Raw genomic sequence first — 27,580 nt, 5'->3', positions numbered from 1 at the left:
CAGTAGGCACTCAGTAAGCTTCTAGTGAACCAAATGAAGATCTTCCTGGGGCTGACCTCCAATCTGCCTCTCTGTGACTCCTCCCTGTTGGTTGTAAGCCTGACAATTGGCATCCTAAGCCTAAATGAAAAGAGATGAGGATACATGGCAATTCTTCCAATAGGTCATAGTATGCTGGGATTGGGACACTGTCTGTATCACTGCCATCCCCTACCAGACCTCATGTCCCCATAGTTGAGGTCATTCATGAAGCACTTGGGGCTTCATGCTCTCCTGATTCCTCATCCTGGATGTTCTTTTAAGAAGACGCAAGCTGGTCAGCCTCGATTAAAACGAAGGAATCAGGCCTTGACACAGGACCTTGACAGCTCCAGCTGGCTCAAAGGCAGGGAGCCAGCTCCTTCTCTGAGATACTGGGCTGTGGAAACAGCAATCTTGGTTTTAAGTTGTGGCTTCCCACACCACCAGGGCCTCTTGCAGGCCCTGGGGCCCCAGGGAGGCAGTCATTCTAGAGGAAGCTGAGAAAAACGGGGAGTGAAGAGGTCCTGGGAGAGACTGAGAAATGACTCTGCCTTGGGGGCCAGGGGCAGGGGTGGTTAGTGGCCTTTGAGGCACAACAAGCATATGAGCTAACAGGAGTAGGAGGGAGCTGTGAAGAGGTAGCCAGGAGGTATGATGTGACTGCCCCCTCAAGTAACACAGACTGAGTAAGGTCCAGTAGGGGCCTGGCCACCACCTCAAACCTTTAGCCAGAGAGCACCTCAGAATCAGACCAGAGTGGTCTTGGGACAAAGCCCTCCAGCTGGGTAGCAGCAGAATAAGGTATTTTTTTTCCTCCCAGTTTCCACTCTGGAGTTTTTTTCTCATCACTGGGCTACCTCCCAGATAAGGATCTCATGGGAGAGTTCTTGGCCTGTCATATCCTGAAAATTTTCCTTCACGGATGACCCCTGCTTGTCATGCAGGGCTGGGCTTTTCTCTTTCTGATGAACGGCTTTTTGAACCATCCAATGCCAGCTGTTTCCCGGTCTCTATCCGTTCCCCTCCCAGGAAAGATGGAGTAGGAGCTTCAGTGGCCACATGAGGCCTCATGATCCTGGGGAGGAATGACCTGCGGCCTGGGACTCAGCCCGACAGCAGACTGCCCAGGGGCAGTGGGCACAGGCCTTGGCATCTGGGCATGCTGATCTCTTTCTCCAGAGAGGGCAGTGTGGGGGGAGGAGGGGGTGGAATCCAGCGACTTCTCAGGCCCTAAGAATTCCTGCTCTCCCCCTCAGTCTGACCCTCGTTTTGCCCGTCTGGGCCGCGGCAATCCCCACGGGCAGGGCAGTGGGGGAGAAGGAAGGAGAGGCGGGTTTGCTAGTTCGCTTGGCCAGGCACCAGGAGTGTGAGCCTGCCCTCCCCCGCAGACTGTCTCCACTCGCTCCTGTCCCCCTCTCCGCCGGCCTGTCCCTCCGGGCTGCTCGAGCCCCACTACTGCTGTCCCCAACCCGCCCCGCCAGCAGGGCCAAAGGGCGGCGTGACTCACGGCGCTGCCACCAGCCCACGGCTTGCCCGAGGCGTATAAAGGCTGCCGGGGTGAGCGGCGGCAGAGCCTTGCCGGACCCGGTCCGAGGCGCTCAGGGCATGGCTGGAGGCGCGGAGCGAGGCCGCGGGGGCGCGGGCTGGGGGCTGCGCGGCGCCCTGGCCGCGGTGGCGCTGCTCTCGGCGCTCAATGCTGCAGGCACGGTGTTCGCGCTGTGCCAGTGGCGCGGGCTGAGCGCTGCGCTCCGGGCGCTGGAGGCGCAGCGGGGCCGGGAGCAGCGCGAGGACAGCGCCCTGCGCGCCTTCCTGGCCGAGCTGAGTCGCGCGCCTCGCCGGGGGCCCGCGCCACCCCCAGACCCCGCGAGCGCCGCGCGCAACAAGCGCAGCCATGGCGGGGAGCCTGCGCAGCACATCCGTGCTGAGAGCCAAGACATGCTGATGATGATGACCTACTCCATGGTGCCGGTAGGCGGGGTCTCAGCTCCCTCTGACGCCCCCGCCGGGGTGGGCGGCCGACAGTGAGGGAGAGAGCCTCAGACATCCCCTCCTCCTCTGGCCAGATGGCTTGGTGCCCTGGGGAGAAGTCCTGGGTGTGAACCCGCTGGGAAAATCACCTTGGCGAGCTCCTTAGCCCATCAGGGGTCAGTTTCCTTATCTGTTAAACGGGGGAGGGGTGAAGGGCTAAGTCTTCCACCTCTGAGGTCGTTCAGACTGCAGATAAATTAGGAGATAGGCAATGTTCTTAAGAGCATACTTCCTAACTTTGAACACAGGTTTTCACCTTCTGGTGTGACAGGAGCCACAGCGGCCCGAGCTCTGCCTGTGAAATTCGTAGGGGGTCCATGAGAGCACAGACGTAACATTTCTGGAAGAGCGCAGACTTCTGTAAAGTGATTCTTCCACTGACATCATCTATTGGTCTGGCTTTTCACCGGGCCTCGGCTCATCCCACGCAAGAATGCCAACCTAATAGTTTAGGTTTATGTGCAAACAGCCCTAATTTTACCAACCCCTGGGACCTTTTTGAGGGGAAACTTACTCTTGGGTACCAAGTGGTTACAAATAATGGAAATCAACATAGAGCATCTTTTGTTAAAACGCAGTGTCAAAGCTGGGGTTTATCATGTGGGCTCCAAGAAGTCTATCGTTTCAGTCGCTCGGCCGTGTCTGACTCTTTGCTACCCTATCGACTATAGCCCACCAGATTCCTCTGTCCATGGGATTTTCCAGGCAGGAATACTGGAGTGTGTTGCCATTTCCTTCTCCAGGGGTTCTTCCCGACCCAGGGATGGAACTCACCTCTCTTACGCCTGCTGCATTGGCAGGAGGGTTCTTTACCACTAGCGCCACCTGGGAAGCCCCCAAGAAGTCTGTGGAACCTCAGAAAATGTCGGAGTGAGCTCTTCACAGGCTCATGCATCTAGGGAGAGTCCAAAGCTTTTCATTAGATTTTCAAAGGCCACTGTGCTCCTCAAAAATGATTTCAGAAAAACTGCTCTTAAAACAAGTCGTTAAAGTAAAGCCTCAAAAATCTTTCTTCCAGTTTTAATTTCATTTGTTTTTGCTGATTTTAGCTCAGTAATTATCTAACAGTTACACTTGGATCACATTGCAGTTCCCCGTTCTATTTCATTATCCATTACAGCTATGATGAATATTTTACAAAGATTTCAGTTGTCATCTCAAATCAAGTGTGAGCCATATTTTAGAATCCTAGGTGTTTGAAGATAAATTCACTTAATTCTATTATCATAGAAGCTTTTAAATACCTTACATGAGCTGAAGTGCTTTCATAACTACATGAAAGTACTACACACTTCAAGCACATCTTTTGGGAAAGATCACATTTTTCCATTCCTGAGTTCATTTTGTTTTTAACCCACATTCTCATTTAAAAAGCTGGACCCAAGCAAAAATTTCAGAAAAGGACCTCTGTAAAGTGAAGAAATCTCTTTAGGGAAATTCACTCTTTCTCTTGGCTCTTCACTGTGCATTTTTAGGGGTTTGTTAAACCATCCAAGAAGGTTGCACCTGAGTATCAACATTTTATATTTTTAATCCTGCTTTTAAGAGGTTTATGTATCCAGATTGCATTCTGTTCATCATTAATCCAAGATAATGCAGACACTCATATCTGTGTCAGTATGAAAGCTGATTTAACTACCACTAGCTGCTCTGTAGCAACTCAGAGAACAGACATTACATTTATCTGGATGAGAAGCACTTGAAGATTATGCCCAAGTCATCCCCCACTTGCAATGGGTGTGCTTTGACCTTTAGGAGTCACTGAGGGACTTTCCATGTAGGCCAGGAGAAAGTCACCATCATAGTCCTCTTGGGAGTAGTTCCCAAACAGTAGACTTAGGGATCACCTGGGAACACATTAAAAATGCAGATTTCAGGGTCCCAACCTCAGACTTGTAGAATTATAATCTCCAGAACCAGCTTCCGTAAGTCCCCTGACCTACCCATCTCCCACCCTTCCGACCCCTTGGTGAGTTTGATACAGGTGGTCCAGGTGCCACACTTTGGGAAATGCTCCTCTAGGCCACCGCTTCTCTAATGTGCATATGAAGATCTTGGAGATCTTGTAAAAATGCAAATTGTGATTCAGAAACTCTAAGTTGGGGACTGAGGCTCTGTATTTATAACAGGCTCCCACTTATATTGTTGCTGCTGGTCTGAGAACCACACTTTGAATAATTCCATTCTAGAGCAGTGGTTGTACAGTGAAACCATATAGGGAGTTTAAACATGACTGATGCCTAGGACCCATCTCCCAGAGATTCTGAATTAATTGTTAGGAGTGAAGCCCAGGGGCGGGTGCCCGCTTACCAACACAAAGGGCCTTGGCATGCCTTCGTGATGATGGTCAGTTGTATTAAGCACCTCACTCTCACCAGGTCTCCCTTGAGGCCTCTGCTTTAGGCAAAGGAACAAACTTAATGGTGAAAAGCTTTTTACATACTTTATTGTGACAACATTCTCACCATTCACCCTAGTAGATTTTCTTCATCTTTACTCTCTCTGTTTCTCAGAACAGAGAATTATTCACATGAGGAAACAATTTTTAAAAAGAACTTTCTCAGGGCATGTAGAGATGGACATGACTTAGCAACTGAACAACAACAGGGCACCTGAGTAGAAAAATTGCTAGGAGGACTATTAAAGATGTAGTTTACAGCATGGAGGTAAGCATACCAACTTCTCAGGGTTGAAGTCTACACTTTACCTCACCTTTTTATATAGTGCCAGTAGGTCTTCAATGAGAGTGAGATCAGAGGTCCCCTCACTACTGAAGTCCCATGTCCTGAGAGATCTCAGAACAAAGAAACTGTATGCAGACTAATTTCAGCATTGCAAAAAGTCTTCCAAAAATGGCTCATCTATGCAAGATGAGCCTTCTCAAGCCAACCAGTACTTCTAAGTTCTATGCTTTTGGCTGAAAGTACTTCAGCTCAGCATGTTAATTCTGGTTAGCACATTCTGACCAGAAACTGATTGGCAGCAGTAAATGATTTTATTAAAAGGACAGCATAACTAATTATTACTTAAGTACAATTAGTTTGGTTGTTATTGCTTACTTGCTAAGTCGTGTCCGACCCTTTTGTGACCCCATGGGTGGGCTGTAACCCACCGGGTTCCTCTGTCCATGAGATTCTCTAAGCAAGAACACTGGAGTGGGTTGCCATTTCCTCCTCCAGGGAATCTTCCCAACCCAGGGATCGAACCCACGTCTCCTGCTTGTCAGGCAATTCTCTACTGCTGAGCCACTTGTGAAGCCCATTAGTTAGTTTGGTACAGCCATTAAATCTTTAAAAGGAAATGAGTATTTTGGAGAAAAGTAATGAAAGGGGCCCTGGGTACCACTGAGCTATACCAGTAATGGGAACCCATCTGCCAGGAGCTCCTTCAAGAGATGTTGGCGCTGTATAGTCTCCACTCCCTCTCACTGCTCTTCTCACTCCTCCCTGCATCAGTTTCTCTCTTTCATCCCATTCTTCAAGTCTCACCCTTATTGATGTTCTGGTAGCTTTATCATCCTCCCTAAAATCTTGGGTCGAGCACCCAGTAGGAAGAAAGTTTTACTGCTCATAATGTGTGCCTTAACAAGTTCTAAATGGATCAAAAGTTTACGTTTAACAAATGAAGTTCTAAAACTGTTAGAATAAAATATGAGTAAGTTCATTTTTAATCTTGGAAAGGGAAATGAGAACTATAACTCAAAAGCCAAAAGCAAACAATAAATGAGTAAATTTAACCACATTTAAAAAGCACACACAACAACAAAAACTGCATGACAATTATAAAAACAAACACATACACCATTATTAAAGGCAAGTGATAAATAATAAACTGTAAAGAAATATTTGGAGCTCATATCATAGGTACAGGGCTAATCTTCTGCATGTATTATATATGCTGATTATATCTATGCAGAAAATATATGCAGCAGTTCTAGAAGCTGTTTAACAAGGTAAGAATTTAATAGGGAAATCTGCAACAGAAATAGGAATCCAGTAGGAATATGGAATGCATAGGTCTCAGGAAAAGAAATGCAAATTTATCTTAAAAACACAGGAAAAGAGCTCTTGATTTAGAAATGCAATTACTGCTCCAAAATATAATTCTTACCTTTCAGAATGGCAACTGCAAAAGTTTGACAACATATTCTGTTGGGGAAACTGAAGGGAAACGGACTTGCTCTTATACTGCTGTTTGGAATGCAAAATGCTACAGCCCATAAGGAAGGCAATTTGGCAATACCTTTGGATAACAAATAGGTTTACTCTCTCACCCAGCAATCTTGCTTGTGGGAATTTATCTTGCACAAGACTTTGTCATCTATGAAATGACATATGCACATTGTTATTCACTGCAGAATATTGGTAAAAACAAAAGACTAACATCCTGTGTCCACTACAGGACTAGTTAAATAAACTGACATATATGTCCACTGGGATACTAGGTAGCTATAAAGCAAGAATGAGTAAATTCTCTATGTTCAGCTACTGGAACAACCCCCAAGATATATTTTTAAATGACAAAAGTGTAAGGAAGAAGGGGAAAAAATAAATGACATGAACAACATTACTTACTTAAGGAGGGTCGGGATAAGGCATGAGCCTTTCATTGCATAGCTCTGTGCATTATTTTGACTTTTGAACCATGTGATTGTGTTACTCGTACTGTGAGTGAAAAGGCTGTAAGCCCAAGGTTACATGGCAGCTGCCACTGGGCTGGGGGCCGTAGGGCACAGAAGGGACTGTGCCCACCCAAGGTTCATGTGCTCCGTCTACAGGGGAGGCTTTTGCTGATGGTTGCTGTACATGAACGAGAGCCTTGTATGTCTGATCTTCTGATTTTTGTCAAGAAAAGTAAAAAATCTGTCTTTTTATGTGAAATCTCTTGGCTTTTAACTATTGACAAAAATTTTCTCAACATGTTTTCTTATTTGACTGACAGTGTGTTGGCCAAACAACACTCACATTGTTAGGGGCTGAGTTAAGACTTGGTTTTGAACAAAATGGCTTTATTTAGTTCCACCACAACCCCCACCCCCACCGCTGATTTCCCAGCCTAATTTTGAAAGGATAGTGGAATCTGTGTCATTGTTATCATTATTGGTGGTTGGAGTTGGTTTTTTGCATTTCATTTGGTTTGGTTGGTTTCATTTTGTTTTGGTTTTGGCTGTCTCTAAACATCAACCGTAGGGGCTTCTCTGGTGTCTCAGTGGTAAAAAATCTGTCTGCCAATGCAGGAGACGCAGGTTTGATCCCTAGTTTGGGAAGATTCCCTGGAGAAGGGAATGACAATCCAGTCCAGTATTCTTGCCTGGGAAGTCCCATGGACAGAAGAGCCTGGTGGGCTGCAGTCCACGGGGTCACAAAGAGTTAGATACAGCTTAGTGACCAAGTGTGAGCACGAAACATAAACTCTACCTTCAGTGGATGGAGATTTCCTGTCACTGAGGCTTTTCAAAAGCATTTACTGTGGGCAGTTCTCATGGAGGAGATTCCAGCTGTGTTAACTAGTAATGCATTGTAGCAAACAGCTTTTCATGATGACCACTCTGAGGTACATGGATCTATACATTATCTTGTTTACAGGGGACAAAAGTCACATTACCATAGTCACAGCTTCTGCTTGCATGGATGCTGTATCGCCTTGAAGGCCTTAGCTTGGTCAGGGCAGGGGTTACCTGCCTTTCCCACCCCTTGAACTGGGTCACTTCCATGGTGTAAAAGCTGAGGATTTAGATCAGGAGTCAACAAACCGTGGCCTAAGGTCAAATCAAGCCTGCTATTTGTTTTTGTGCAGCTTGTGACTTAATGATTTTTACATTTACAAGTGGATAGGAAAAAAATACGTGGAACGGTATTTTGTGACACATGAACATTGTATGAAATTCAAGTTTCAGCAACTATAAATAAAGTTTTATTGGCATTCGTCCATGCCCACTTGTTTATGTATTGTCTGTGGTTGCTGTCACATGACAACCACAGGATTGAGTAGTCACACCAGAGACCATATGACTCACAAAGCCTAAGGTATTTCCTATCTTGTTCTTTACAGAAAAGTTTACCGACCTCTCATGTAGACAGTGGTCCATGGGATTGGAGGGCCCTAGGCATTGTACCTTTGAAGAGCTAAGCTACTAAATCAGGGTTGTTTAAGCAGTGTTAACCTTGGGGTTTAAGCCCTCCCGCAGGAGACAGAGTCCAGGACAGAGCTGCGCTGAGAGTGGTTTCACTCTAGAGGAAGGCAGTGGGACTGAGCCAGCCCTCAAGCCGTGTTCCTTCTAAGCTGACTTCCCAAGTCTGGAGTGGATAATGTTAGAATAGCCATCCCTTTAGCCTCATATCTAGGCCTTGTTTCAAACCACATCTATTCTGTTCAGTTGCAGGGGAGAAACTTATACCCCAGTAGGTCCTGTCGTATAAACTGGGCCCTGGTGAGAGCTCAGAGGCCTGACAGAGCAGAACAAAATAAGACAGGGTGGCCAAAGCAATAACCCACATGCGGAGCCTGGTTGTGGCTGGAGAGGGGGGCAGGTTCTGTGGCCTTTCTCATAGCAGCATGTGCTCATGGGCACTTGGGATGTCACACGTTAATTTGCATGTCAGAAGCCATGCCCAGCTATCAGTTAAGGGTAAGAGAGAACTTGAGGCTACATCTCAGCTAAGACTGTGTCTGGTGTTGGTACTATGAACACGCCCATAAATTTTGTTCATGTATCAGGTCGTGATGGTATGTGAGGAAGACAGGAGAGGACTGGCCCCTTAGCTACATCCTTCAGACACTTTCTTCATTGATACGTATTCTGCACACATGCAAATAAAACCTTCAGTGAAGATGTACAGTTGTCATGCTTCTCTAAGGACTTATGGAAGAAACAAGTGGGTCAAGACTGAGCATCTGGACCTGTGGGGACAGGGAAGTTGTGTTGGCCACATGAAAGGCATTGAATGGCCTGGATCTCCTCTCAGGTCCTGTGGTTATGCTAAAGCTCCTAGTTTCTTTCTAGCCATAGCAGCAGAGATGAGGGCAGCAGGAATAAGCCCCCCTGAGCCCATACAACCTGAGCAGGAATAACCTCCCAGGGCCTGGTGAACTGTCCACTCCCATCTTTTTCTGCTGTTTCCCCACCTTTCCTTCAACCTTCTGAGCCAAGGATAAAATGACCTCAAGGTCATGTTCCGCCTTCTGGAAAAGCACCACTCCACTCTGGGGAGACTGCTGAATCCCTCAGACCTGCCTGTCATTTCGCACCACTGCCCACTAGATGACAGGCTGAGAGATCTCTGGGTAGAAGGCTCTTTCTGGGTGCGTTGCAGAGCAACTTCTCAGACCATGAATCTTCCAGTGCCAAGATGCTGTTCACCCTCCACAAAGCCCTTATCTCAGGATTTCTCTTTGGCTGGTCCAGGCTTGCCTTCACATGATGCTGCTGCCCTTAACTCTGGAGACCTGGAATTCCTTCTTCTTCACGGTCAGGTTCCCAGGCAAATTCTCTCTCCCCCATGCTTCCCTGAAGTACATTGCGGCAGTAAATAGTATGGACCTGGGAATCAGACAGATTCATCCCTGGCCCACAGCTTGGTAGCTGGGCAACTTTGGGCAAGTCTGTTAACTTCCCCCAGCCTCTGTTTCCTCCTCTGTAAGAGGTGAGATAATAATATTGAATATGCACCTCATAGGGTTGTTTGAAAGTTTAAGGGAGATGATGTAGGTAAAGGACAGTGCCCGGTATAGTCAGACTTCCAGTAACTGTTCATTGTAGCTGTGGCTGAGATTAATCGCTGTGAGTTTATCATGTAGCCCTCCCTGCCCCATGCCCTCAGTATCTTGTTTCTGGCTTTCCTTTTTATCTTCAGTCTCTTCAAAATGCCGAGGTGTCTGATCATGTGTGCTGTTATCAGTTGCTGCTTTGGGATCCTATTTTGCCTTTTGAAGCCTAGGGTGGCTCGCACCAACCTAAATCATCTTGTCATTGAAAACAAAACAGAATTAGCCTTGATGTGGCTTCTTCAACAGTTTGGGCTTTCCCGGGTCCTCAGCCCTGCTTCATGGCCACTGATGACGAGGTTTGACACCCACGAGGAGAGTCATCTTCACCCCCATTCTGAGCTACTGGCATAGTTATTGTGCACTCCTGTCGATTTCTGTTGATGGCAGTTCTGAAAAAAAGTTCTGGATGCTTTCATTTGGAAGATTGAAAGAATGTGAGTAGAAGGTAGAGAAAAAAGCTTCTAAGAAAGGGGAAGAATTTACTTCTTGGGGTGGGCAGTCTCATGTTCTCCAGGATGTGGATACCTATGTGGGAACTACCAACATAGTCCTAGATCTTATAAGACATAACTCATCTGGGGGGAAAAGACATTTAAAAAATCTACATTCTGCAAACTCTCCTTCCCTCCCTGCCTCAGAAAAATATCCTTGGCCAAATCTAGTTGACATTCAAGCTTAATTTACATGCATTTTATCTACAGACTAAAGGTCATGTTGTGTAAAACAAGCTGAAGCTTTTAGGTTGTAATTCTGCTACAAAGGGAGCATTTTTCAGTCCATCAGTTGTTTTTTTTTTTTAATGTAGCTCTTTGAGTTGTAACAGCTGTATATTTTAAGTAGATATAATTTACTTCTAGATTAACTGAAGTTCAGACACAATTTTCTTTACTGAAAGGTGGAGTTAAAAGAACAAAGCCAACTAAAGATCACTTAAAATGCAATTTGTGAAATTGTTCAGAATGCTATAAGTAGAGTAACCCCATCTTCCGGCCACTCAGAAAGTTTCTTGTGTTCATCAAAGTGCTGGGAATTTTGGAGATGCTGCATAAGCTATATGTAAAAACAGTGAAGGACTTGGAAATGCATTGTGGGTAACTGTACCCAAGCTAAAACAATGAGCTAGCAACTGCGAAATAATTCCCCAGTTTTTAAGTGACTCAGTGCTTTTGGGGTCTGGAATCTTTTCACTCAAAGGTGGAAAATGCCTTCTTCCTATAGGCAACACTTGAGGTCCTTGGAATCCATCCCTCTAAATAGGCAGGCCTTTAGAGAAAATTCTTTTACAGTGAGCATCAGGGCAGTGACAGAGAAAACCAGGCCTCACTCAAGTGATGCAGGAAGGTTTCGTGGAGCAGACAGAACTGGAAACGGGTAATGAAGTGTTGATGAGATTCGAGCAGGCAAGGAGGGGAAATCAGTGCAAGTACAGTTAATAACTTGAGCCAAGGTCTAGGGACAGGAATGAACATGGTTGCAAGGCTAAGAGAGCAAGAAGCTTTCCTACACTGAGGAGTTTGGGCTGTGGGAGAGGAATTAAGGTGACCACAGGAAGCTGAGAATGAATCTGATGAGCAATTGGGAGAATTTTCCATGGGGCACTCATGAAGGAAGCGATTTTATAGGACTGATCTGGCTGTACAATACAGGAAAGATTGCACCAGGGAGAGATGAAAGGCAGGAAGAAAGTTAGGAAGTTATTGCCTTAGTCCAGGCAGGAAATGATTCTGTCTAGCTAAGATGATGGTATCAGAAATGGAGAAGATCTATAGACTAGAAATACCACGAAATAAGGATAAATTGAACTTGGGAACTAATTGGACATAAGAAAAGAGAAAGGAGCCACCTGGCCCACATCCTTCCAAAGATGGTGGAGTGATCAGAATTGAGGAAACTGAAGTGGGTTAGTTTAGATGTGAGAATGCTGCATTTATTTTGAGAATGAACATGAAAATAGAGGAAAAGGGGAAGGAAAACAAGAATGAAAGAATATTCAAGGAAAAGAGAATTCCCTTCTTCCAAGAACTATGTGTTCTCCATCAGAGAGGTCTTTACAAGTCTAAAAAAGTAAAAGTCAGTTCCCAAAGCCTATATAATGACCTCTAGAAAGAATGTTATTTCTCAGGTAGTCATTTTTATGGTTCATGGGTTCAAACCATACTATATGCTGGGTATTGAATTTAGGGAAGTCAGTTAAACTAAGCATAATTTGTAAATATTCATGTTCAAGGTGAACTCACGCATTCATTCTTCCGTTGATCAAAACTTTTTGAACCCCACAGAAACAGCATGTCTGTCAAACCAACAGTTTCATCCAGCCAATGTTCCAATGTTAACAACATCCACAACTGTTGTGGATGAGTATCTCAACCCAGCTGCTGCTGCTGCTGCTAGGTCATTTCAGTCATATCCGACCCTTTGCGACCCCATAGACGGCAGCCCACCAGGCTCCTCTGGCCACAGGATTCTCTAGGCAAGAATACTGGAGTGGGTTACCATTTCCTTCTCCTGTCAACCCAGGGACCTCCTCTAAATATTTTCTGGACTAACCTCTTATAGCTATTCCTTGTGCAGAGGGAGGAGGGGGCTGAGCAGGGAGTAGCTTGACAAAACATCTCCACAAATGTTTTTGCTATGTACAAAGAATGCCAAAGGGCAGAGTTTGGGATAATGGATTAATTCTTTGTCCATCCCCCCAACACTGGATAAGTTACTTAACTACCATTTATGTATACTTTTCTGACTATAAGGTGAAGATAAGCATACTTAGATAAAAATCAAAATTATCTGAAGATGCTTGTTGAAAGGAATAGTGGGAGCACAGAATATTATTATTAACAGTTAGTGAAAGATTATTCCAGCAGCACTCCTGCTTCAGAAAAATCCATTAGAAGCCTGGGGGAGACAAGTGATTCTTAGCTCACTTCAGAACACTCATCTCTTCCACCCATAACCTCTTATGCACTTATCGTCTATATCACACAACTAAAACTTTGTTTGTGTACAGTTTTGGTCTCTAATTTGTCATCTCTAGTCACCTTTGTCTCTTTAAATATATCTCACCACTCTGCTACACCATTAGCGAGGTATTTGATGAATATCTCTTCACTGATACATGCATCTACAACTCAGCAAGGGCAAATATAGACTAAGATATCTGCCAGTTTCTGAATCTAGTTTCTTAACACATGAGGAGTTTTGGAGATGAGTCCTGGAGTATTTTTTAAAGTCTTTTCTAAGAATTCTTGCTATCCATCAAATAGGAGTTTGTGTCAGGTGTTGGTAAGACTGATTTAGCAGGCCTGCTCTACCTGTTGGAGATTCCTTCATTCATTTGACATGTAGTTACCTACTATATCATAGGCACTACCACGGGTGCACAAGAAGCAGTATAAGCAAACCATGCGAATCCCTGTCCTGTTGGGGTTTACATTCTGGGAGAGTAGCGACAGACAAGAGCCAAGGCAAATAAGTAAATTCCCCGCAGTATTAGAAAGTGATAAGCACTATGAAGAACAATAAAGCAGCTTGAGGATTAGGGAGCAGGAAGGGGGAGATGCAGTTAGAAGTCTTCTGGGTGGGAAAGGCCTCACTAAGAAGGTGACATTTGAACAAAAAACTTGAAGGAGGTGAGGGTGTGAGCCATGTGGAAATCTAGGGGCGGGCTCTTCAGGCAGAAGGAAGAGCGAGAGCAAAAGCTCTGAGATGGGGGAGTGTACAGAGAGGACAAGGAGCAGTTAGATGAGGGAGGGGGACGGAGTAGTAGGAAATGAGGTCAGAGGATAACTGGGCAGAGAAGGGACCAGAGGACCAGTTCATGTAGAGCCTTGCAGGATGTTGTAAAGACACTGGCCTTTATGGGGGGCGGGGGGTGGTCTTTGAAGGATTTTAGGCAGAGGAGTGATATGATCTGACCTGCTTTTTCAAAGGATCACTACAGTGGACTAGATTCTTTGCAGGGGAAGCGTGGGCAGTGGCAGCAGGGAAGCTATTTACTTGGCTGTTGCAGCGGAAAAAAGGTAGTGGCTGAGGGGTGGACTCTGTCTAGATATGTCCGATGTCAAGCTGCTAGAATTTGCTGACAGCTTGAACATGAGATGTGACGTGGGAGGCGGGGGGAAGGAGTTCAATGACTTCAAAGTTAGTGGCCCAAGTAGTGGAAAGACAGAATTGTCATTAATGAGATAAAAGAACTGCAGATAGAATGGATTTGAGGGGAATATCAAGAGTTCAGCTTGGGGTATGTTAACACCAAGATTTCTGTTAGATGTTTAAGTGAAGATATTGAAGAGGCAGCTGAACACCTGAGTCTTCTATGAGGGAGGGAATCCCTGTTGGCAGGGTACCCAAGAAATAGTGGAGAGGCTGAGCACGATAATATTCACCACCTGGACACAGTGAGACTCTAACCAACAGTCCATCTACTCCTGAGGTTACTAAGTCTTAGAGAGATAAAACATCCTGTTCAACGTCACAGAGCCAGTGAGTGAAGGAACTGGCACTCACCTCCGACTTAACTGTGTCTGACTCCCCAAACCCAAGTACTTTATACCACACCTTTCAGCCCTGGGTATTATCTTTTAATTCTGTTTACAGGGTTTTGTTTTTTGGGGGGGGGTAAGAGGAGAGGTTTTTTGTTGTTCAGTCTCTTAAGTTGTGCCCAACTCTTTGCAACCCTATGGACTGCAGCATGCCAGGCTTCCCTGTCCTTCACTATCTCCCAGAATTTGCTCAAACTCATGTCCATTGAGTGGATGGTGCCATCCAACCATCTCATCCTCTGTTACCTCCTTCTCCTCCTGCCCTCAGTCTTTCCCAGCATCAGGGTCTTTTCCAGTGAGTCGGTTCTTGCATAGGTGGCTAAAGTATTGGAGCTTCAGTATCAATCCTTCCAGTGAATATTCAGGGTTGATTTCCTTTAGGATTGATTAGTTTGATCTCCTTGCTGTCCAAGGGACTCTCAAGAGTCTTCTCCAATACCACAGTTCAAAAACATCAATTGGATGGAGCCTAGCCTTCTTTGTGGTCCAACTCTCACATCCGTACATGACTACTGGAAAGCCATAGCTTTGACTATATGGACCATTGTTGGCTAAGTGATGTTTTTTCTTTTTAATACTCTGTCTAGGTTTGTCATAGCTTTTCTTCCAAGGAGCAAGTGTCTTTTCATTTTACACTGCATTTTCATTGATGTTTGAGACCACTTTTCATTCAGCACCCCAGTCTCTGTCTGGCTGACCCAGCCCTAACCAGATGTCTCTACTCAAGAGAGCATGAAAGGTTTGTGTTATTTCCCTCCAAACCAGGGGCACATTAATAGCTCCTGGTTTTGCAGTGATGTTGTTATGGGCAGGAGAGAGATGGCCATCTCTCAGGAACCCTAATAGGATAACCCTCAAATCTCTGGGCTCCCATTTTCTAGGGATTAGTGGAGTCTTTGCCAAAAGTAAGTTATCTTAAGTAAATAGACACAAAGAGAAACAGTAACCACATGCTAGACGTTCAGTTCAGTTCAGTTCAGTCACTTAGTCGTGTCCAACTCTTTGCGACCCCATGAATTTCAGCATGCCAGGCCTCCCTGTCCATCACAAACTCCCGTTTACTCAAACTCATGCCCATCGAGTCGGTGATGCCATCCAGCCATCTCATCCTCTGTCATCCCCTTCTCCTCCTGCCCCCAATCCCTCCCATCATCAGGGTCTTTTCCAACGAGTCAACTCTTTGCATGAGGTGGCCAAAGTATTGTAGTTTCAGCTTCAGCATCAGTCCTTCCAGTGAACACCCAGGACTTATCTCGTTCAGGATGGACTGGTTGGATCTCCTTGCAGTCCAAGGGACTCTCAAGAGTCTTCTCCAGCACCATCAAAAGCATCAATTTTTCAGCGCTTAGCTTTCTTCACAGTCCAACTCTCACATCCATACATGACCACTGGAAAAACCATAGCCTTGATCAGATGGACCTTTGTTGGCAAAGTAATGTCTCTGCTTTTTAGTATGCTATCTAGGTTGGTCATAACTTTCCTTCCAAGGAGTAAGCGTCTTTTAATTTCACGGTTGCAGTTACCATCTGCAGTGATTTTGGAGCCCACAAAAATAAAGTCTAACACTGTTTCCCCTGTCTCCCCATCTATTTCCCATGAGGTGATGGGGCCAGATGCCATGATCTTAGTTTTCTGAATGTTAAGCTTTAAGCCAACTTTTTCACTCTCCTCTTTCACTTTCATCAAGAGGCTTTTTAGTTCCTCTTCACTTTCTGCTATAAGTATGGCGTCATCTGCATATCTGAGGTTATTGATATTTCTCCCAGCAATCTTTATTCCAGCTTGTGCTTCTTCCAGCCCAGCATTCCCATGATGTACTCTGCATATAAGTTAAATAAGCAGGGTGACAATATACAGCCTTGACGTACTCCTTTTCCTCTTTGGAACCAGTCTGTTGTTCCATGTCCAGTTCTAACTGTTGCTTCCTGACCTGCATACAGGTTTCTCAAGAGGCAGGTCAGGTGGTCTGGTATTCCCATCTCCTTCAGAATTTTCCACAGTTTATTGTGATCCACACAGTCGAAGGCTTTGGCATAGTCAATAAAGCAGAAATAGATCTTTTTCTGGAACTCTCTTGCTTTTTCGACGATCCAGCAGATATTGGCAATTTGATCTCTGGTTCCTCTGCCTTTTCTAAAACCAGCTTGAACATCTGGAAGTTCTCAGTTCACGTATTGCTGAAGCCTGGCTTGGAGAATTTTGAGCATTACCTTACTAGTGTGTGAGATGAGTGCAACTGTGCAGTAGTCTGAGCATTCCTTGGCATTGCCTTTCTTAGGGATTGGAATGAAAACTGACCTTTTCCAGTCCTGTGGCCACTGCTGAGTTTTCCAAATTTGCTGGCGTATTGAGTGCGGCCCTTTCACAGCATCATCTTTCAGGATTTGAAATAGCTCAACTGGAATTCCATCACATCCACTAGCTTTGTTCGTAGTGATGCTTTCTAAGGCCCACTTGACTTCACATTCCAGGATGTCTGGCTCTAGGTGAGTGCTAGGCATTAGGTTCCCATAAACTACTGGTCAAAACGGAATAATATCTTTGGCTGAAGAGCACATTCTGCTCCCAGTTGACTGAGTAATCAATAATGAGGTATTAATACTTATCAAATATCCACTATATGCTCAATGCCATTCTAATGCTGCCAAAGGGACCAGATGAGAGAATGGGGCAAACAGGAAGAAGATGAAAGAGTTCTTACCAATAGGTGCCTATTTGGTTGGGGAGCCAGAACAACATGAAGGAGGGTGGTAATGCTGCTGGGCTGTGAAGGGATCAGTCAGTGGGGATGGAGGTCTTTGGGGAAGGTTGGGCAGGATTTAGCTGAGCTCTGAAGATACTCATCTGAGCCAAGAGCACTCAGCCCCAAGCCATTGGCATGGGATGGCCAACATTTGTTCCCTTGCACTGACAAATACCTGGACCTTTGGCTGATCTTCCTTTGGGGCTGCAAGAAGGTCATGCCTCAGTATTTCATCCACAGACATGGCAAAGGCATACCTTCTTATTGGGGTCTGTAGATTGTCATCACCACATCTTGGTTCCAGTGTGAATTCCTGCCTTTCAGAGGGATGAGTCTGGGGTAGCTGACCCCAGCTTCAGATTCCATGAGGGATTCCTCCAACACCTGTGGTCGAACCCTTCAGCAGCTGGGCCAAGGCTTTCCTAGCTTAATCCCAGGCTGATTATCTGCTCCCAGGGAGCTGTTTCTAAAGGACCATTTGCATGCATATAATAGCAGCAATTTGCACAATTAAGGAGAGCCATAAAGGATATTCAGTTGTCTAAGAAAAATGGAATTTAAGTTACAAAATAGGTCACATCTGAAAGGCGACTTGGAATTAAACAGCATTCTCCACAGCAAACCAGAGCCAGTACTTGGGGAACAGCAGAGAAGCCGTGACAGGACATATTATTTCAGCAGCATGCAAACTGGTGGTGATGGGCAAATTCGCTCTTTTACTTTTTTTTTATGATCAGTCCTGAGAGTAAAATGTGAGAGGGAGGGAGTTCAAGAGGGCAGCCAGCCAACCACCTGAGGCTTTGTGTGCAGATGAGCAGTGGCAGTACGTGGCATTTCGCTCTATTCATCCTGATGAGAGAGAAACACTTTTGATTAAGCCTTTCATTTTTGAACAGAAGAGACTGCTTGCAGTTGATGCATAATCAACTAGTAAAAATCTAGTGTCTTGTTCACATTCAGAGTAAACTAAAGTAGAGATTTGCATTTCCTGTTGAATTTCACACAATTCCTTTTGTAAAATCTAAATGGTATAAAAATAGTAGTGCATGCTAAGTCACTTCAGTTGTGTCCAACACTGTGCAACTCCATGGACCGCAGCCTACCAGGCTGTCCATGGGATTCTCTAAACAAGAATACTGGAGTGGGTTGCCTAGAGATCTTCCTGACCCAGGGGTCAAACCCTAATCTCTTAGGTTTCCTACATTGACAGGCAGGTTCTTTACCACTAGTGTCACCTGGGAAGCCACAAAAAATGTAGATGTGGTAGAAAATAGGACTTCTGCACTGGAAGCCAGCTCTGGGAGCCTGGGCCAGCTACTTCACTTGATTTCTTTGGACCTCAGCTTTCTCCTCCCTCCTCCACTTGACTCTAGCTCTCTGGGTGTCTCCCCCTACTTCCTCCCCAATTCCTCCTGGGAGTAGTATTTGAAATCATCTGTCTAGTCCAACTCTGTCAGTTTATGGATAAGTCAACCCAAAGTAGCTCCATTCTATTTGTTTTCTATTTGGGGGGTTGGCAATTTATGTGGGAAAAAGAAAAATCTTATGACTAATGAACAACTTGAAAATCACTAGACAGCTATTCTAGTTCATTCTACATTCACTCGTCTAGAAGAAACAGAGATCTGTCCAAGTTATTCCGAGTGATGGGCATAATGAGGAATACATGACATTGTGATTCCTAGGGAAAGCTGTGTAATTAAAACCATCCTTTGGGCTCATATAATGTTTGCATGCTCTCTTCTCTCACTCTAAATTATTAAAAACACAGCAAGTAAAAACCACCCATAATCCCAACATATCTTTTCAAATGATATGAACTAAGAAGTGAAAATTACCCTTTTATCTCCTAGTCTCAATCTTCAAGAGGAAACAAGATCTCAATGGTTTGGCTCATGAGCCTTCAAACTTTTCTCTGTGCTTATCCAGACATATCTAATTATTCTTTTTTAACCAAAAAGTTGTACTGTTATGTGGCTTGTGCTGTTTTTATCACTCAGCAGTATGCTTTCAAGATGAGTACACATAGATCTACTTCATTCTTTTGCATCTCTTTAATAAATGCCTTGCTGTATGTGTGTGTTTGTGTTAGTCACGCAGTCGTGTCCAACCCTTTGTGACCCCCCGGACTCTAGCCCACTGGGCCCTCAGTCAGTGGAATTCTCCAGGCAAGAATACTGGTGTGGGTTGCCATTCCCTTCTCCAGGAGATCTTCCCGACCCAGGGATTGAACCCAGGTCTCCTGCACTCCAGGCAGATTCTTTACCATCTGAGCCACCAGGGAAGCCCAATAATTACCTTACTGATAAACGTTTAGATTTTTTGCATGCTTTTGCCATCACTGTGTAGAGATGAACATTCTCGTCAGATATCCTTGTATAATCTTCTTACAAGCGAGGTTCCCAGTTCATAGCATTTTCTTTCTCATAGAGGCTGCCAAATTAGTCCCATCTGTTTTTAGTTTGAATTAAAGCCACCGCAAGCCATCTGATGCCAAATTAGCAAGAAGTCCATTATTTTTCTTCAGAGGCTCTTTCCTTGCCCCTGAATTGCCCAAGATTCCATGGGTTCTACTAATCCAATGAGACCAGTTCTGTATCCAGAGAGAAAACTGGGAGATCTGGTCAGGCCACAGATGGGACCCATTTGGGCTGTCTCTTCTATGTCTCTTCTATGGCAGCATTGCTGCCATATGGTATAAAAGTTGAAAGCAAGTCCCCATGTATTGTGATATGACTTCGTCCAGTGCAGCATGACCTCAAGGTGACCCTGAGATGCCACAGCATTTCTTCTGGGAGGATGGCCCCACCTCCTCAGCAAAACTCCTGACCTAAGCTATCTGGGGGTACCATTCTTTATGTTACACCCAGGTTGACAGCCGTTGTCACCTGCTCTCAAGACAAGCTGTCCTTTGGAGACCATTGACATACTTTCCTACTTGAACCCTATATCACCAGTGGAAAAGCTCTAGGTCTGGAAACAGGTACTGTTCTGTGCACAGGGATACAGACAAAATAGCAAATTCTCCTGCTGTCAAAATGCCTTCATTCTTTGGAGAACAGGCCTAGGTAATAAACAGATGCATACAGAAGCCAAGCTAATATTGGATAACAGTGAGTGCTACAAAGGCTGAAAGCCTTGAGGTGATGGGGACTGGCTGCTAGGGTTACTCTCAGGTGTGTAGTCAGGGAAAGCCTTCTTAACGAGGTGACATTTGCGCTGAGGCCTCTGAAGATGTGAGCACAGTTTATAACAAGAACTTCTTTGCTATGCACAGCTTGGCAAAGACCAGTGGTGATGGTCCGTGTGATTGGAGTCAAACAGTGGTGGAGTGGGGGTAGATGGCCTTGAGAGAGGGCAGGGCCACATCCTGCATGGATCCTTCCTGACACCCCCAGGGCTATGAGTTCTAAGGCTGTTTTCAGTTCACCTTTCTCAAATCCTAAATGAAGATCTAGAAAGCCTGGTATACCAAATATGACTCCTTAACTTGACAAGTTAGGTTTTATGACTTTCAATTCTTAATTTTCTGATTTTCATCCAAACTCTTAAGCATTATTATCAGAAAAAAAAAAAGTTTCTGGCTTTCTTATGGTCATACCTTTTCACACCATGTTTTACTTTGATACAATCTTATATAAACCATGTTTGTTAAAGAATATTCCCAAGTGAAGATTGACACAATTTACTTGTAAATATCTAACTTAACTTTTAGCATATAAATGAAGCCAAAAGGTCAGGAAATGAAAACTCCTTCTTTATCGCTTTTATAGAAGCTATGCTAACTCCAGACCAGTGATGAACATAAAAGAGAGAAAGGTTAATTTTCCCTATTGATGCTTCTGTTATTTCCAACTACTTCTCCTGCTGTGATCCTCCAGGCAACAAATGAGGCATTTATGAAGTCTCTAATGATTCTCTCAATGAACAATTATGCATATTTTAAAATCATAAATTTTGTAGTGCAGCTGATTGCATTAATTTATGAAAATGACCAAAAGCAGTGAATCAAAATTTCATCTGGCTATGTTATAATACTCATCTGAGTCACAATAGAAAATGCAGTAGACCTGGAATCAGGAAACCTGGAGTTGAGCCCAGCTTTTCCACAAGCAAGCTGTGTGACCTTGAGTGAATGACATCACCTTGCTAAGCCTCTCTGTTCTTATCTATACAAAAGGGAGAGTCCCACTGCCCAAAATACTTCAGATCAGAGAGTTTTGGCGGCTAGGAGGAAATGGTTTGTGTTGGGAGAGACACCTGGGATTTCCTAATGCATTGCTTGGCTGGAGGTAGTATATGGATGTTTGTTTTATTATTCATCTTATACTGTTGGCACACATTTTATATTCTTGTGGTATGTATGATATATTTCACAATAAATTCCCAAAGTAGTGCACCTGTGGCACTTCACAAACAGTGAATACAGTATAAATCTGCCTCCAGGCCCCCTAGCAAACAAAGTAAACCTAGATAGAAAACAAAACAAATTTTCCCTTCAAATCAAAACAAGTTTTCTTTAAAAAGAGTTTGAGAGAGAAATCAGCAAAATTTTTGAATAAAACAAAAGTGCATTTTGTTTTATTATGTGCGGGCATTCGTATAGCTCCCTCCCACCCTGGCTCTCTACTCCTCCTTACTTGAGGAGTTTTTAGGTTTTAGTTCTCCTTTTTAGAGTTCTCTCCAGAAATAGTCTAGAAAGTCATAGACAAAGAGAGAATCTGGAAAGTAGCAAGAGAGAAAGTGTATAGAAGCATTTTCATATGTACTACTTTTTTAGTTAAATGAAAGCATGTTATACATGCTGCTCTATATCTTGGTTTTTTGTTTTTTTTTCATCTATCTTAGAGATCTTTCAATATTGGCTTTATGGATTTAAATTTAGTCTTTTCCACAGTATTTCATTGTATGAATATGCTACAATTTCTCTAACCAGACTTCAGTGATAAATATTGAGGTTGTTTTTAACTTTTGCTCTTGCCCACATTTCTAAAATAACCAAGTTTGTACATGTATCTTCTCATGCATACATGAGTCTATCTGTAGAATAACTCATAAAATATAATTGGTCAAAAGATCCATTTAAATTTTAGTAGGTATTGTCAAAATGCCCTCCAAAGAGGCAGTGTCCCTTTGCATTTCCATCAACACAGTATGAGAGTGCTCCTTTCCTGATACCCTTGTGAGAAGTACTCTGTTTTTATTTACAAACCAAAAAGGTTAAAATAGTATTTCATAATTTGATGTGTTTCTTCAACTACAAGTGAAGATAAGACACTCTCTTATTTTTCTTCTTTGAGCTTTCTGCCTGGATCCATTGCCCATTTTCCTTTATTTTTTTGTTCCTTTACTTATTGCTTTGTAGCAACTCTTTGTATATAAGCTCTTTGCATAACTATTCTTCTAAGTTTGTGTTTCGCCTTTGTTATTGTTGATAGTATTTTATGTCTTATAGAAATGTTTAATTATTAGACAGTCGAATTTATCACATTTTCCCTATGTATAGTATGGGGATTGTTTCTTCCTTAGAAAAGTCTTTCCTACTCTAATACCATTATAAATATTTTTCCCAAGGTCTCCTTCAGTATTTTTACTAGTTTGTTTTTAACTTTAAAATTTTCAACTAATGCTGTTCAATTAACTTTTTTAGTGTAAGGAGTGAAATAGGGATTTGTATTTATGTTTTTCCCTAGATGTGTATCCAGCTGTCTCAACTCCATTTCCCAATTGATAAGGTTTCTTCCCACAGTTTTGAAATGCCACCTTACTTGGGTTTAAAAATTTCTCTATGTATGAAATTCTTAGATAAATTGATCAATTAAATCATCCCTGGCATATCCAAGAGACTATCAAAACAATAGCATAGAGTTTGCTTATCCCATAGCAGGCGCTGTTGTGAGTGCACTGCATATATTGAATCATGTATCCACATAACCGTGGTACAAGTAAGGTAGGTAGTGTCAGCGCCTGTATAGCCAAGGATGCTACAGCACAGAGGGGTTAAGTAACTTCCCCAAAGTCATACTATTTGTGAATGACAAAGCCGTGATTTGAACACAAGCAGTTTGACTTCAGGATTCATGCCTTCATCTGTACTTTATGCTGCCTTCACAAAATAGAAAACACTCTTGTGTATGCTTCCTACATCCAAGGAACTGTTCTAAGAACTTCATATATAACTTCCCTTAAGTTTCACAGCAATCCTAAGATGTTAAGTACTACTAATAGCCCCATCTCACAGATAAGCAAACTGAGACAGAATGGAATTTGTGTTTTAGTCTCTAAGTCGTCTCCGACTCTTTTGCAGCCCCATGGACTATAGCCAAAACTGTAGCCCACCAGGCTCCTGTGTCCATGGAATTCTCCAGACGAGAATACGGGAGTGGGTTGCCATTTCCTCCTCCAGGGGATCTTCCTGACCTAGAGATCGAACCTGCGTTTCCTGCATTGGCAGGCAGATTCTTTATCACTAAGCCACTAGGGAAGTGGAACTAGAGAACAGAAAGAGAGGGGGGGATGGTGTGAGATGAGGCCAGATACGGATGAATTTTGCTGTATCTTTAGAGCAGCAAGGCATCACCAAAGTGATTGAATCAGGCCTGACCTGATCAAATTTGGGTATTGTGAACCTCACAAGCAACAGCATGGAAAACGAATGGGGAGAGGAGTGTAAAATGGTGTGTGGGAATCTTGTGTCAGGCTGATAGCATGGTGCAGTGACCACGCACTCCAGATGGCCATCCAATGGCAAGTAAGCAGCGTCCCCATGACATGAGAATCACAGCTCTGAGGGCAGTTTCCACACGCCATGCTTGGAGCTCCCTAACCCTAAAGGCAGCTGTTCATATAATTTACATTTTCAGAGGAAAAAAAAACGTCAAGGAGTCAAGTACCTTACCCATACCCACCCACAGAGTTAAGTATGTGCTTCAGACTGCTAAGTTCACCAGTCCTGTTTATTCAGATCCATAGATTGAGCCCTTCAGACCGTGGGGAGCCAGCCTGGGTTTAGATTTGGCTGTCCTCCCCCATCCTCTGCCTTCTCAGAGTTTGATAGAAATCAAGGAGATTCTGTTGATGATGTCTATGGAAATAGTTGCTGATACAAGAAAAATGTTTATCTTTAGATCTTTCAGGGGTGTCTTTTCAGTTTTAGGTTAACTTTTCCTCTCACTTCTACCTATTCTTCTGAGGCAATTTTGGAAATTTTTATAATTGTTTTCTGCTTGTCTGAATAAAGAGCAAGTTCAGGGTCTACTGCCTACCGTGCTGCTGGTAATGGACCTCTCTTCCCACAGATCCGAGTGATGGTGGACCTATGCAACAGTACCAGGGGTATCTGCCTCACAGGTAAGCTGACCGGCACTGACCAAGAGCAGCGCACACGGGGAGCGCATATGCTGGCCGAAGGGCCTGGGGCAGAGTGAACACCTTGGAACTCCTTAGCTTTATGGCAATGCTTGTTGGTTTACTTGTATACCAGATGTTTTCAATGGGCTAAAACTCAGTAGTAACATAAATTTTGAAAAACAATAATATTTTTGGTATTGCCATAGACTTCCAGCCATGGAAAATAACTAGGTCTTGGGTAATTAGAAATATGTGGCACCTTGAACTGAGGCCAACACTAATTCCCATTAGTGTTTTAAAAGGGAAAAGAAAGGGAAAAGACCTTGTTAAGTAGTAGAGAGTCCTTATCAGAAGTAGTTATTTCCCCATATCATACAGATAGCTTGAATAGGAGGCTCTAGATGCAAAGTGCTAATTAGTTAAGAAAATGTTTTTATGATGATTTCCCTGTGTGGTGCCTACTATGTGCTCGATGGGACTGGAGGTTGGTCACACCCTGTCCCCTTCTATTCAATGAATCAAAGACAAATAGAAAGGAGGGAGGGAATTAACTTCAAGGCACACCAAGCCTCAGGACCTGGAATGGCCAATGGATGGAGCAGGGGAAGAGAGGCATGGTGTTTGGTTTTCTTTGGCTGCAAGTCATGTGGGCATGCAGGATCTTAGTTCCCCTGACCAGGAATCAAACCGAAACCCATGTCCCCTGCAGTGGAAGGGCAGAGTTTTAATTACTAAACAGCCAGGGAAGTGCCTGGGGAGTGGTCTTGGTGTGATTATACCTGACTCTAGCAGAGATTGGCTTCTCACCTCATGGGAAGAGTGTGTGCCCACTGCCTTCAGAGCTCACAAGCTCACTTGGGGAATGCTGCGCTGGCCAAAGGGCTGAGGACAGAATGAGTACCCAGAAACACTTTAGGTTATGGGAATACATGTTGATTTGCTTTTACCAGACATTTTTAATGGGCTAAAAATCAATTATAATTATGAAAAATAATAACATTTTCATTATTACCATGGCAGTATGACCATGGAAAATAGCTAGGTCTTGGGTGATCAGAAATGAGTGGTACATTGGACTGAGGCCAGGCACCCAGTTCATCACCCTCTGCCCCGACCAGGTACTGACCACCAAGGACAGGCCTACAGTGCCCAGTCTCAGACACTGCACTTCCTGTCTCTTTGAAGGGGGTGCAGCGTTCTGAGCAAACAGAGGGAAGTTATTTTTGCATTAAAAATCTATTATGGAGAGGTCCAGATCTAGATGGCAGGGTAGGAAGATCCTGAGCTCTCATCCTTCCGTGGACACACCGAAACTACAGCTACTTACAAAACAATGATCTCCGAGAACAACCTGAAGTCTAGCAGAACAGATTTTCTGAACTAAGGACAGAAAGAAAAGGACACAGTGAGGGACCCATGTAGGATAAACAGAGACACAGTCTAGTCAAACCCACACCCCCAGTGCGGCAACCCACAAGCAGGAGGGATGTCACAGCCACAGAGAGTCCCCCCGAAGAACAAGGGGTTGAAGCCTCACATCAGGCTCCCCAGTCAGTGGGACGTGCATGGGCAAGACAAGCCCCCACAACTCCTGGATTCGAAAACCAATGAGGCTTTCGTTCAGGAGAGCTGGAGGGCTGTGGGAATCTGGGACTCTACTCTTTGCATACACATTCATTCACTCTAACTTCCAGCACAGAGGCAGCAGCTTGAAAAGTGCTTGGGTCACAGGAGAAGGAGATTCACTGATGAATTTTAAGGCATGTGCTGGAGGGACAGGGATCTGGAGGAACTTCCTCTGGGAATGGAAGCACTGGCAGACACCATTTCTGTCACTCTCCACCAAACTGACACTGTATGCCCCACCCCAATGCTCCTCTGAGGACTGACTCCAGCTAGTCCCTCCAAAATACTTCTTGCCCTGCCCTACCCAGAGGGCAGCCCTAGCTGGCACCAGCACCCCTCCAAAGCAGCTCCCACTTTAGGGGGCCAGCTTCACACCACAGAGCACTCACAGTAGTCCCAGCCTGGCCTTGAAGCCAGTTGCACTGGAGGCTAGCTCCACACATCAGCAGGCCCGCAGCAGTGCTCTGGTGACCAGGGGCAATTGCACCATTGAGCCACACCTTCTACATAACTTCTACAACTAGGAGGTGTAGCCGACATCCCTAATACATAGAAACAAGCACAGAGAGTTAGGCAAAATAAAGAGACAAAGGAATACCTTTCAAGTGATAAAAAAAAAAAAAAAAAAAGACAAAACACCAGAAAAGGAGCTAAATTAAACAAAGATAAGCAATTTGCAAGATAAAGTGTTCAAAGTAAACAGTCATAAAGATGCCCACTGACTTGAGAAAACAATGGATGAACTCAGTGATAATTACAACAAAGAGAGAAAATATAAGAAAAAAGAACCAATCAGAACTGAAGAATATAATAACTGAAATGAAAAATACACCAGAATGAATGAACAGCAGATTAGAGGATGCAGAATAGATCAGCAGTCTGAAAGACTACAGTCTGGAAGAACAGTGGGAATCACCTAATCAAAACACTGAAAAGAAAACTGAACTTTAAACAATCAGATAGTTAAGAAACCTCTGGATCAAGAATACTAACATTTGCATCACAGGGGTCCCAGAAGAAGACAGAGAGAGAAAGGGACAGAAATCCTACTTAAAGAAATAATGTCTGAAAACTTCCCCTTGCCTGTCAAAGGAAATAAACATCCAAGTCCAGGAAGCACAGAGAACCCCCCATAAAGACGAACCCAAAGAGGTCCACACCAAGACACATTATAATTAAAATATCAAGAATTAAAGAGAGCATCTTAAAAGCAGCAAGAAAAAAAATCTAATTATATACAAGGAAACCCCCATAAGACTATCAGCTGTTTTTTCAGCAGAAATTTTATAGGTGGGAAGGGAGTGGCATGAAATAATGAAAGTATTGAAAGAAAAAAATTTACAGCCAAGAATACTTTACCCAACAAGGTCATCGCTCAGAATTGGAGACATAAAGAGTTTCCCAGTAAAGAGAAAGCTTGTAAAGGAGTTCATTACTACTAAACAGGCTGTACAAGAAATGTTTAAAAAAAAAACAAAAAAACTTCTTTAAATGGAAAAGAAAAGGC

At 44.0% G+C, this 27,580-nt stretch overlaps 1 protein-coding gene across 2 annotated transcripts in view; it reads left to right on the top strand.

Moving 5' to 3' along the window:
- Nucleotides 1-1,391: 1,391 nt before the first annotated feature.
- GLDN (gliomedin) overlaps nucleotides 1,392-27,580 on the top strand; it is a 62,973-nt gene continuing 36,784 nt past the window's right edge. Inside the window, exons 1-2 of one of the 2 annotated variants that reach the window (XM_070469280.1) lie at nucleotides 1,392-1,989; nucleotides 24,396-24,447. In XM_070469280.1, the coding sequence (XP_070325381.1) occupies nucleotides 1,627-1,989; nucleotides 24,396-24,447 (415 nt within the window). In that variant the 5' untranslated portion in view covers nucleotides 1,392-1,626. The remainder of the gene's footprint in view (nucleotides 1,990-24,395; nucleotides 24,448-27,580) is intronic. The other variant, XM_020869206.2, reaches the window with a different exon arrangement.

Source organism: Odocoileus virginianus, chromosome 6 (assembly GCF_023699985.2).
Source record: "Odocoileus virginianus isolate 20LAN1187 ecotype Illinois chromosome 6, Ovbor_1.2, whole genome shotgun sequence".
Taxonomy (NCBI): domain Eukaryota; kingdom Metazoa; phylum Chordata; class Mammalia; order Artiodactyla; family Cervidae; genus Odocoileus; species Odocoileus virginianus.
Note: the sequence above shows the minus strand (reverse complement) of the source record. Positions and strands in the feature narration are given on the sequence as shown.